General features: G+C 44.5%; 1 protein-coding gene across 1 annotated transcript in view; it reads right to left on the bottom strand.

The window, feature by feature from the left end:
- The window catches only part of JAK1 (Janus kinase 1), a 38510-nt gene extending 27967 nt beyond the window's left edge, over positions 1 to 10543 (bottom strand). Inside the window, exons 1-2 of the mRNA XM_082227549.1 lie at positions 10324 to 10543; positions 73 to 150 (exon numbers count right to left, since the gene is read on the bottom strand). Of these exons, the coding sequence (XP_082083675.1) occupies positions 73 to 78 (6 nt within the window). The 5' untranslated portion in view covers positions 79 to 150; positions 10324 to 10543. The remainder of the gene's footprint in view (positions 1 to 72; positions 151 to 10323) is intronic.
- Between the last annotated feature and the right edge of the window lie 1722 nt (positions 10544 to 12265).

The following is a 12265-nucleotide window of genomic DNA, read 5'->3' as shown; positions in this document are numbered from 1 at the left end:
CTGATTTTTTAGGAAATGGTGTGTGGTTTGGTCTTAAATTTGCTAACACTATAATTACATTAAAATACATACCGGCATTTATATGGCTGTTTGAAATTCCAAGCCAGTTAAATAGACGTGACTTCAAGATAATCCAGAATTTATTCAACCCTGAACAAGAGGGGAAAAAATAGTATCAAATCCTGAAATTTTAGACTACAGGAAAATAATGCCCAAGATAATTTTCAGTTTACCAGAACAGGGTTTTAGGAATGCTCTAAAAATCCGATACTTTAATCATCTAAATGTTCTAAACTAGAGTGGCTATATATTCGAGGTGGGGAGAGAGAGATTTCCATTCTGTCTATAATAGAGCTAAAAAACAGAGCCAAAGCCAACTTTTCAAAAACTCTCATCCATGTCTACTGATGTTCCAAACATCGCATGTTATCATTTTACAACAGCAAGGAATCTTTTTTCCATTGGAGAGCCACATGTCCTCATGGACAACAACATTTAAGAAGTGGTGGGATCAGTAGGCGGAGCAATGGCTACATTTCAATCGTAGGCAAAAGTATTTGAGAATGTGAAGCAGGATTGGCAGGGGTGTGGCCTGGGACAAATGGTGTAGCCCAGTGCTTTTCAACCAGTGTGCCGTGGCACCCTGGGGTGCCTTGAATGATGGTCAGGGGTGCCATGAGCAACACTGGCCTCTGTCCCTCTTTCCTTCCTCCTCTGATTCCCTCTCACGTCTCTGCCTCCCAAAGGATTGCACAGCTGTTTGTTGCTGTAGCAGCTCCGGCTATAAGCTTCCAAGGCAAATGGTGCCTCTGGGGTTGACCAGGGATGCTTCCCAGGCCGCTGTGGGGCAGTGTGAAGAGGCACCTCTCTTTGGGGCAGAAGGGGGAGCTCAGAGACCAGGGCAGCAGCTGCGGCTGCCCGGAGGACTCCCAAGGAAAGGAGAGGGGAGAGGAGAGGAGAGGAGGCTGAGGGAACACTCCACAATGGAAGGTGTTTGAAAAAGGGTGAGAGGCTGCCAGCTCTTCAGGCAAGGGGTGACATAACTCAGCACCTGAGCCCCACAAGGTTCTGCAGAAAGAATGTAGCTGAGTCAAGGGAGCTGTGGACTCAAAAAGCTTAAAAACCTCTGGTGTAGCCTAAGGAGAGTCCTGAGGGATGGAGAAAAAGAAGAAGAGTTTGGATTTGATATCCCGCCTTTCACTCCCTTTAAGGAGTCTCAAAGCGGCTAACATTCTCCTTTCCCTTCCTCCCCCACAACAAACACTCTGAGAGGTGAGTGGGGCTGAGAGACTTCACAGAAGTGTGACTGGCCCAAGGTCACCCAGCAGCTGCATGTGGAGGAGTGGAGACACGAACCCGGTTTCCCAGATTACCCAGATTACGTGACTACTGCTCTTAACCACTACACCACCCCTATTTTACAAACACAGAACATGATGATGTTAACACCCCCTTTAGTACATCCTAGTATTCCACTCCATAAGGTCTCACAGCAAAATTAAATTGATTATACCAGAACCACTGAAACATTTGTGAGAACTACTATCAAGGAAGAATACAGATTTAAAGATGAAAAATAAAACCTACAGCTTTCCCGAAAACCTCAACTCAAGTCAAAACTATTGCTTTTGAGAACTGCTTTTATGCTACACTTAACCCTTAACTCTAGTCTCCAATTATAGCAACTATTCCAGGAATACAGAAAGTAGGGAGTGCAATTCTTTTGCAATAATCTTCTAGGGGCCAAAACAATCAATGCCCAGTCAATAAGTACTTACTGCAAAGCTGTCCTCATATTCTTGTATTCAGTAGGATTTTTTTATTTTTAAAAAGCAGCTCTTCAGCAACAATCGAGACAGTGGGACTTAGTCATCCACAATATTCACCTTGGTTGCTGAGTATTCAGTATCCAGCAAATGATACCATTTATCTAGACACTTAATACAGTTGTATCATGGGAGAAGAAAAGAACAGAAATCCAGACTTACGATCCACACAAACAATAGCTTGTATGCTCTCAAGCATTCTACTGCTTTGGGAGAATCATGCCAGGCTGCAAAGAGCAGTTTCTTCCCCCACCTGCTGCAGGGATTTGTGTCAGGTGGGGGTGGAACCTCACTGCGTCCTTTGGCTTGTTGTTGTCTGCCCTCTATGGCAATGGTCCCCAAACACCCCAGACTGGCCACAGACCGCTTGAATATTACTGAGGGTTTTGGTGGGCTGCTTAAGGATTTTTCTGCTGTTGTAGCAATTGTAATGCACACATTGTAATTGCTTTACAATTTTTAATTCTGTGGTCCATGCTGTAGACCACAGGGACAAAGCTGACTGCACTTTGGGAACCCCTGCTCTATGGCATACTATTAATATATATTCGTTGGCTAAGTACATTTAAAAGCAAGTGACAACTGTAAAGTATTTTGGGTCTGGCTCCATATACCTCGGAAGTCGAACGCCTTGCGAGTCTTGGCTCCTGAACGCTGCAAACCCAGAAGTGAGTGTTCCGGTTTGTGAATGTCCGATGTAGGTTTCGCGGGTTCCGACTGGCTGCAGGAGCTTCCTGCAGCCAATCGGAAGCTGAGCTTTGGTTTCCAAATGTTTTGGAAGTCAGACAGACTTCCGGAATGGATTCCGTTCGACTTCCAAGCGGTTCTCAACCTGTGGGTCCCCAGATGTTGTTGGACTACAACTCCCATCATCCCTGAGCTCTGGCCTTGCTAGCTAGGGGTGATGGGAGTTGTAGTTCAACAACATATGGGGACCCACAGGTTGAGAAAGGCTGTCTTAAAGCAAGACCAATAACCTCGGATGGTGTGAAAAAGCGCGTAATATACTGGATATACTGATGAATAATTATTCCTCTACTTGAAGCAGTAGATGTGTTAGACATTAAGAACTTAATATTATAATGGCAATTGTTTGCCCGTAAGCAGTAGCTTAATTTAGCTACTGAAAATAATATGACATGTAATCCGGAATTTAAAATTAATCTTGAAATATTAATGTTGGAAGGCAGCTTTAGGGCATTAGGTAGTGTTTACAGAAATCTATGGCCAACATAAAAAATTTACAGCATTATAATATCTATGTACTGCTAATGGAGGTATTTCACTATTGGAAGAAGATTGCAAGGACAGCCACTAAAATCACAATTCTTTTAAGGATATTAACGGAGGAAAACATTAAAGGATTCCACTGCTAACTTCCGTGGACAGGAAGGGAAACCGGTTCCTTCACAGCTGAATCTTTATCTTGTTACCCAAATACTTCCTAGTAAATCTGAATAGCTGCAACTCATCTTCCCAACCACTTTTAAAGAAGTGTTCAGATTTGAGGAAGGCAGCAAATAAATAAACCAAACAATTATTTTTTGCACCCTGCTCTTTTAACCAAAGGCCACCAAGAGCAGATAATTTTTATTACAAGACTTTTATGCCACTTTTCAGGACTGGGGTTCTTTCAAAGTAGCTCACAATCAAAGCAGAAGCCTGCACATTATCAATACAAGCATTAAAACCACATTTTTTAAAAAAAGAAAAACTCATAAACATAAAAAACACTGAAGGCCAGCATAGAACCAATTGGTTGGGTTACAACCTGCCATCAGCTACGCTAACCAGCATAGCTAACAGTGCAAGGACAATGAAAGTTAGACTACAATTCCTGGAAGGCTGGTCACAGGTTCTACATCCCAGACTTAAATAAATCAAGTATTTATGTGCATGAGGCATGTTATTCCTAACATGCAACAATCAAATTCATAAATGCTCAAGGAACTAGCCATTTCTGCAGCATTCATTTTGGAAAGGGGAAATGAAAACCTTACTGTCCCTCTGAGATGAAATATTATGTATGCCAAATATTATGTATGCCAAAAACTGTCCTATCATCAGGGCAAGGGCAACATAGGCTTGCTTGCTTGCTTGTTTATTTTAAAAAATTATTTCATTTTACAAGCATAAAATTATAATAATACCAAATACCCACATTGAGATTTCTCTGTATCTCTGGACTTATTTGTCATAATTTTCAAGTGCATATTGTTTCACAGTCCAAATTTTGTATCTGTCCATAGTAACTGTTATATTACAAGTGTTATTAAAATCCTGCTTATGTTTTCATCTGCTTACAGTGGTCTCCTAAGTAAATTATATATATTTTCCCATTCTTTCTTAAAGTTTTTGTCATCTTGGCGAAACTGACCAGAAAGCTCAAGAACAAAGATGACACTTAGGCATATTTAAAATACTTCTTCACTGAAATAATAGAATTGTAGAGTTGGAAGGGACCACGAGGGTCAATCTTGTCAAACTCCCTGCAATGCAGGAACCTTTTGCCCAATGTGAAGCTAGAACCCACAGCCCTGAGATTCAGTCTCATGCTCTACGAACTGAGATATCCCATATTCCAGGGCAGTATGTAAGAAATGTGCATTAAACTAATTCACAAAATAAATGAATCAATATACAATTTATATCCATTTCACAATCAAGGTTGTGCTACTAACAAGGCCCTATACAATTCAGGACCACTTCATCCCTTATATACCCAATAGGCGTCTGCACTCTGCAGGAGAGTTTCTCCTTCAAGTTCAAAAAAGACAGAAGCCTATTCCACAGTAATGCGGAGCAGGACTATCAGTATAGTTGCCCCTGTTGGATAAAACCACATCCCTGCTGAGATAAGACAGGCACCCGCTATCTGTACTTTCCAGAAACTATTGAAGATACAGTGGTACCTCGGGTTAAGTACCGTATTTTTTGCACCATAACACTCACTTTTTTCCTCCTAGAAAGTAAGGGGAAATGTCTGTGCGTGTTATGGAGGAAATGCCTACGGGTGGCATGCCTATGGATTTTCCTCCTCTAAAAACTACGTAATTACCGTATTTTTCGCTCTATAACACGCACCTGACCATAACACGCACGTAGTTTTTAGAGGAGGAAAATCCGTAGGCATGCCACCCGTAGGCATTCCCTCCATAACACGCACAGACATTTCCCCTTACTTTCTAGGAGGAAAAAAGTGAGTGTTATGGTGCAAAAAATACGGTAATTCGTTCCGGAGGTCCGTTCTTAACCTGAAACTGTTCTTAACCTGAAGCACCACTTTAGCTAATGGGGCCTCCTGCTGCTGCTGCTGCTGCTGCTGAGAACGATTTGTGTTCTCATCCTGAAGCAAAGTTCTTAACTCAAGGTACTATTTCTGGGTTAGCAGAGTCTGTAACCTGAAGCATATGTAACCTGAAGCGTATGTAACCCGAGGTACCACTGTATTTTCATTTGGCCAGGTTTTTCAACTGGATGCAAAGGTTTGGAAACAATACAAAGCAAACATCTACCTTCCATAGTTTCTGTACTCTTTTAAAAACCATTTAAACTGTTTATACGGTATGCTTGTAAACCACCCGGACACATTTGCAAAAGGAGATTAATAAATAGTGTAACCATCATGCCAATTAAGATTAGGTATAAAGGTGCATCTATAATTTATACATATTCTGAAGATATGTTCTTTGTATTTAATAAATTTCTTCTCATAGTGTTTAATCTCTGATCAGAAGGTATGCAACTGGATACTGCTGTATAACCCAACTAAATTAAGATTGGGGCAAAATATATTTTGCACAAGGGCCGACAATAAAGTATGGCCACCACTGGATCCTTTTCAGTTACCTCCAAAAACTATTCCCACTGGCTAAGTGTTGGGTCTGTTGTTAAATAACCATGATTTAAATCAGTGACAGAGAACCTGTGATCTTCCAGATGTTGCTGAACACCAGATCCAGTCAGCCCCAGCCAGCACGGTCAGGAATTATGGGACTTGCAGTCCAACAACTTCCAGAGAGCCACAGGTTTCCTACCTCTGATTTCCTGTTTCCAGGAAGTGTGGGGAAAGGAAAGCAGCCCTTCATAGTACATGGAGTCTTTTTCAAGTGACACATAAAGAGACACATGAGTCAGAACTACTCTGGAATTCAGATTATCTGTTCTAACCTTAAGATCAGTCTAGTCAAATATCTGTACCTCTAGGATCCTTATTTATTGGCCAGGCATTTCTTCTGACTAGGGAGGAGAATCCTTCCTCTGCCCCACACACATGATTTATAGCAAGGTATGGGGCAAATCAAGAAAATGGGGGCCTGAAAGGTGTCAAGATGCAACAGCCAACTAGTTCTGTACTGCCTAAGAAGGAAAAGAAGACCTTCTCAGGGCATCAAGTGAAAAATTCATTCTCTCTCTCTCATCAGATATATTTTAGGGATGTAGCTAACCCTGTTCCCTCACCCACATGCAGATGTTAGAGAACTGTTTATTTTGTTTAAAGTTTTGCTTCTCCTCATCCTAACCACTACTTTTCACCAGTTGGCTTCTACTTCCCCTTTGAATGATGGGGTTTGATTTTATTTCTCTGAAGAAATGCTGAATTTGCTAAAATACATGTAGGGGGGAAAGCTGATTATATTTAATGTAACATGACCCACTCCCCCCAAAGGGTGCATGTATGAGACCTTTGAGAGAGAATTATATATAGATATGGTCCAAGATCATGAAGGAGTTCATCATTTCTAGAGGAAACTGCATCCCCCTCCCCACACATAAACATTAGCAAAATGTTTAGGTGAAGAGATGTGATGGCATGCACACATACACACACAGTCACACACACACATGTGCAATAATGAAGAACAAGCATAAAGTCTGCCTTAACACAGGTGCCTATTTTTAAACAGTATTTTACAGAAAATCATAATCATATTTGTTCAAAAGGTCTTGTTTAGCCACACACTAATGCACTCTACGTAATTCCAATTCAGCTGGTGCAGCTCTGGGTACAAGTACAGTGGTACCTCGGTTTGAGTACTTAATTCGTTCCGGAGGTCTGTTCTTAACCTGAAACTGTTCTTAACCTGAAGCACCACTTTAGCTAATGGGGCCTCCCGCTGCTGGAGCACGATTTCTGTTCTCATCTTGAAGCAAAGATCTTAACCCAAGGTACTATTTCTGGGTTAGCGGAGTCTGTAACCTGAAGCGTATGTAACCTGCAGCATATGTAACCCAAGGTACCACTGTACAGTCTTCCCTTCTCTTCTCACCCCCCACCCTGCCCCATAACATGATGAGATCTAGAGAAAACCTACTGGCAGAAGCATTTGGGGTACACGTATGCCCTACATTCCTCTACTTGTCTCACCACTAAAAAAAGTTACTTAAAGTACCCATGAAGCACCTTATTTTTTGCTGATAAAGGACAAGTAGAAATATATCCACGGTATAAGGTAAAGGTAAAGGGACCCCTGACCATTAAGTCCAGTCGTGGCAGACTCTGGGGTTGTGGCACTCATCTCTTTTTATTGGCCGAGGGAGCTTCCGGGTCATGTGGCCAGCATGACTAAGCCGCTTCTGACGAACCAGAGCAGCACATGGAAACGCCGTTTTACCTTCCCGCTGGAGCGGTACCTATTTATCTACTTGCACTTTGAAGTGCTTTCGAACTGCCAGGTTGGCAGGAGCAGGGACTGAGCAATGGGAACTCACCCCATCGTGGAGATTCGAACCACTGACCTTCTGATCGGCAAGCCCTAGGGTCTGTGGTTTAACCCACAGTGCCATCCGCGTCCCATGGTATAAGGTACTTGCTTACTAATGGGGGTTTTATATCAGAACCCCCAACACAAATCAGTGTATTACATATGAAGCAAAAGAAGAAGACATGCACAGTCCTGAGAAGGCTGAACTGCTGTATAAAAATACATAGAAGATAAGCTAGCGTAGAGTTATTTATCTGGGCAATTTATGTAACAGAAACATTCAAAGAAAATTCCTAAGCAATTTCATCTTTTTCACGAGACCCTATTCTAGTCTATCACTGCACAATTACTCATTATAATAGGCTCCTCTGGTCCCTTCAAGTATTCAAGATAGGACACTTTCACACACAGTCTTTCACACTTAGCATCAGAGATCTACCATGGCTCCTGCATTGCTATAATACCTGCAACAGCTTCAGCTAAAAAGGTGTGGTTTCCTGTACACTTTGAAAAGAAAAGAAAAGAAAGAAATGCATTACTTTTCTCCATATGTGGGCAAAATGAATACGCTGATGCCCACACTGCGATTCATATATTTTAAAATCAAGAGTCGTTTTTTAAAAACTGCTTCCACATGCTTCCACAATTAGGTAATTCACAAGAAATGTGTTTTTGGCAGCAATCTACAACACAAAACACAAAAAGTATTTTGACAACAAATCCCAAGTAAACAATCATAGGAATGAATGGAGCTTAATGGGACTTACAGGTAAGCATGTATAGGACTGTCTGCAGTCATAGTTACCAACAACTCCTGTAGCTAACATACAACTGTTTACTTTTAACAGGAAATAGACTGATGCTCTTATCCCATAAATCTTATTGCCTATGAAGAGAAGGGCTTCAGGCAAGTTACATTTAGATTCTTAATTCATCCCACCTTGAAGACTTATGGGTGCATAGTAATATTTTAAATATAATAATAATAAACCCAAAGCATAATACAGTTCCTTTTAAACCCCTGACCTGATCTCTGCACCTGACAAGCCAAGCAGCCTGCTTAAAAGACTGCAGTCCCATAATATGTGCCTGTCTCATCAGGAAGAAATACCACTACCCAGTGGGACTTACAAACACAATTGCATGAATGCTTGCTTAGTAGTATCCTAAATGCCCAGTGACATGCATCAATATAAAATAGGTGGAAATGCACAGTCCATTTCAGGTATTTTTAAGATGACCAAATAGTGAGCTCATTAGTATGAGGGAGGGGGAGAGATGATTTCAAATTCTGTTTTCCATTGCACAAAGTGGTACTACCTAACTTTATTACGGTAATTTCATCCATAATATTGCTTTATATTGCCATAGAAGAGGCACATCCATATTTCTTCACTTTGTCAAAACTGTAACACTGTAACAACTGGCTCTATCACCCTAAAGAGCCTAACAGTTTGTGCTTTGGTCACATTTTAGCCAGTATCAGTGCTGATTAACAGCAACACATTTTTCACCTGGTGCAAATAAGTTTCACCTGGTGCAAGTTCATCAAGCTCATTCTGTACTCATGTTGCTGCTTTACCACTCCTAAAACATGAAGACTAAGATGTATACATAAAACACAGTAGACTGAGCAGTTCAAAATAGGCTTTTTAAAAGTACGTTTAGCAAAACAACTGCTACTATTTTTCTCTATGACACAGAACTGTTCTTTCACACGAAGTCAATGTCCTTATGCAACGTTGCTAATTGTGCCTGTGTCGGTTCCTCTTTCCTCCCCTTCCCACACCATTTGTCCTAGAAGGACAGCTTCATTTCTCTGGCCCTCCCCCAAGCAAAACACAAAACAGTAAACAGGGAACTTCCTGATGCTACAGCTTTCTTCAGAAGCCGTGCCATGATTCAAGATAAGGACTATTAGTGCCCTTCTTCGAATGCTGTAGTTCAACGTAGAAAACCCAGCGATCGGCAACAGCTGCAAGTTCTTTTCTGGTTTTAAAGAAATCTTATAGTAACCTGTGTGTGGACGGGGTCATGTGGTTATCGAGAACTGAGCAAACGCAAACACACACACACAACCCTCACTATGAACACCAAGCTGTCTCAAAAACACAGACCACCTCTGGTGCGATTATAAACAGGATGTCAGCCATCTCCACTTCTGGTTGTTTGTCACCAAAGCGCAACGACGACTTGTACACGCGAGCTGGCTATGTCTGCAGAAGGGAAGGAAGCGGGTTTGCTTCTCCTCTCTCTCTTCTCTTTTTCTGCAAACCTGGCTTCTGCGTGACACCCCCCCCCCCGAAGCCGCCTACCACTTAGTCCGGCCACCACCAACTCCCCACCGCGCTTGGTGCTGCCTACTCTGGCCGGCAGCAGCAGCAGTTCTCGAGGGTTTCAATTTCCCCAGTCCTGCCTGTAGGGCGCCGGGGATCGAAAGCACCGTCCAAAGCAGCAGCCCTTCCAGGGAGCTCCAGCCATTGCCCCACTCTCCCGAGGGAGGGAGGGAGGCTGGCGGGTTTCCCCTTCCCAAGGCGGTCCCGCCTCTTGCGCTGAGTCCCCACCCTTGGAAAAGCACCGCGGGGGCTGGGGGAGAGCTTTGGGGGCAGGAGCCCCCGAGCCCTGCTCCACAAAACGGGCAAGCGCGACCCCCAAGCTGGGCGGGCCAGGCTTCTAAGATGGCAAAAGAAGAGTCACCCCCCCCCGGGGGGGGACGCCATTCACCCCGCAGCGCCCCGGGGGAGGAGGAAAAGAGCGCTCCTTTCTCGCCCCGCGCCCCTCGACGTACTCACCGCTTCCATGGGCGCCTCCCTGGGCGAAAGGGGTTCACTCCCTGCCCCACATACTTTCCTCTCCGGCTCTCCAGCCAGAGCAAGGAGGGTGGGGGAGAAACGCGGGGCTTTCCAGACTCCGACCCCAAGGGGAGTAGAGGTCCGCTCCCGCCCACGCAGGATGGCGACAGACCCACTGAACCCGTCCGCTCCTCTCGCCGACGGCTGACTGAGGAAGCAAGCCAGCTGCGCCGAGCCAGTGCGCAAGCGCCGGGGGGTTGCCCAGCGCAGGCGCACTGAAGTTTCCTCAGCGTTCGCTACGTTTTCGGTCTGTCCAGCCCCTTGTGTGCGTGTGTGGTGTTTTTTTAAAGTGACGTATTGTTCTGCAAGGGGGGGGGTGGCGGTGGCTGTTGCTGGAGTCCCTTTCTCGTGTTGCCACCCTCCGAACCTCTCCAGGAGGCACACGAAGAAGGGCCCCAGAAGATAATAATAATAATAATAATAATAATAATAATAATAATAATAATAATAATAATAATAATAATAATTTTTTATTTATACCCCGCCCTCCCCAGCCAAGGCCGGGCTCAGAGCGGCTTACAAGCAATAATAAAAACAAGATGAGTGATTACAACTTAAAAACAAAAATAAAATACAACATTAAAATAATGGAACATTAAAATATTAAAATGAAGCCTCATTGCAGGAGAAGGAAAAGAAAAAAGAAAAAGGGGGGCGGAGGGAATCAAATTGGCTCCAATCCAAAGGCCAGGCGGAACAACTCTGTCTTACAGGCCCTGCGGAAAGAAATCAGATCCTGCAGGGCCCTGGTCTCATGAGACAGAGCGTTCCACCAAGTTGGGGCCAGTGCTGAAAAGGCCCTGGCTCTGGTTGAAGCCAATCTAACTTCCTTAGGGCCTGGGACCACTAGGGTGTTGTTATTTATGGACCTTGAGGCTCTCCGTGGGGCATACCAGGCGAGGCGGTCCCGTAGGTATGAGGGTCCTAGGCCGTGAAGGGCTTTAAAGGTCAAAAGCAGCACCTTAAATCTGACCCTGTACTCCACCGGGAGCCAGTGCAGCTTGAAAAGCACTGGGTGAATATGCTCCCATGGCAGAGACCCCGTGAGGAGCCTCGCTGCAGCATTCTGTACCCGCTGGAGTTTCTGGGACAGCTTCAAGGGCAGCCCCGCGTAGAGCGAATTACAGTAGTCAAGCCTGGAGATGACTGTCACATGGATCACTGTGGCCAGGTCGGGGCGGGAAAGGTAAGGGACCAACTGCTTGATGCGGCGAAGGTGGAAAAATGTCGCCTTGGCTGTTGCTGTGACTTGCGCCTCCATGGAAAGGGAGGCGTCAAGGATTACACCCAAACTCTTAACGGAAGGCAATGGCACTAATTGGGCCCCCGCAAGAGAAGGGAGGTGGTCCCTCAACCCCATGCTATCCCGACCTAGCCTCTGTCTTCGAAGGATTTAGTTTCAACCGGCTCCCACGAAACCATCTAGCCACAGCTTCCAAGCATCTGGTTAGTGTGTAAGGGGCCGAGTTGGTATGGCCATCCATCAGCAGATAGAGCTGAGTGTCATCAGCATATTGATGACAGCCCAGCCCAAAGCTCCGGATAATCTGGGCAAGGGGGCGCATAAAGATGTTAAAAAGCATTGGGGAGAGAATTGCGCCCTGCGGCACTCCACACACCAAGGAGTGGCGTGACGACATCTCCCTCCCTAGTGCCACCCTCTGTCCCCGACCAGAGATAAAAGAGCACAACCAGTTACGGGCTATGCCCTGTATCCCCACGTCTGCAAGGCGATGGTCCAGAAGATCATGATCGACCATGTCAAAGGCTGCTGACAAATCTAAAAGGATCAGCAGTCCTGACCCGCCTCGATCCAGTTGTCTACGGATATCATCTGTTAGGGCAACCAGAGCCGTCTCCGTCCCAAAACCAGGACGGAAAC

The sequence above is a fragment of the Podarcis vaucheri genome, assembly GCF_965113315.1.
Source record: "Podarcis vaucheri genome assembly, chromosome: 6".
Classification (NCBI taxonomy): Eukaryota; Metazoa; Chordata; class Lepidosauria; order Squamata; family Lacertidae; genus Podarcis; species Podarcis vaucheri.
The sequence above is the reverse complement of the archived record's forward strand: the minus strand, read 5'-3'. Positions and strand labels throughout refer to the sequence as shown.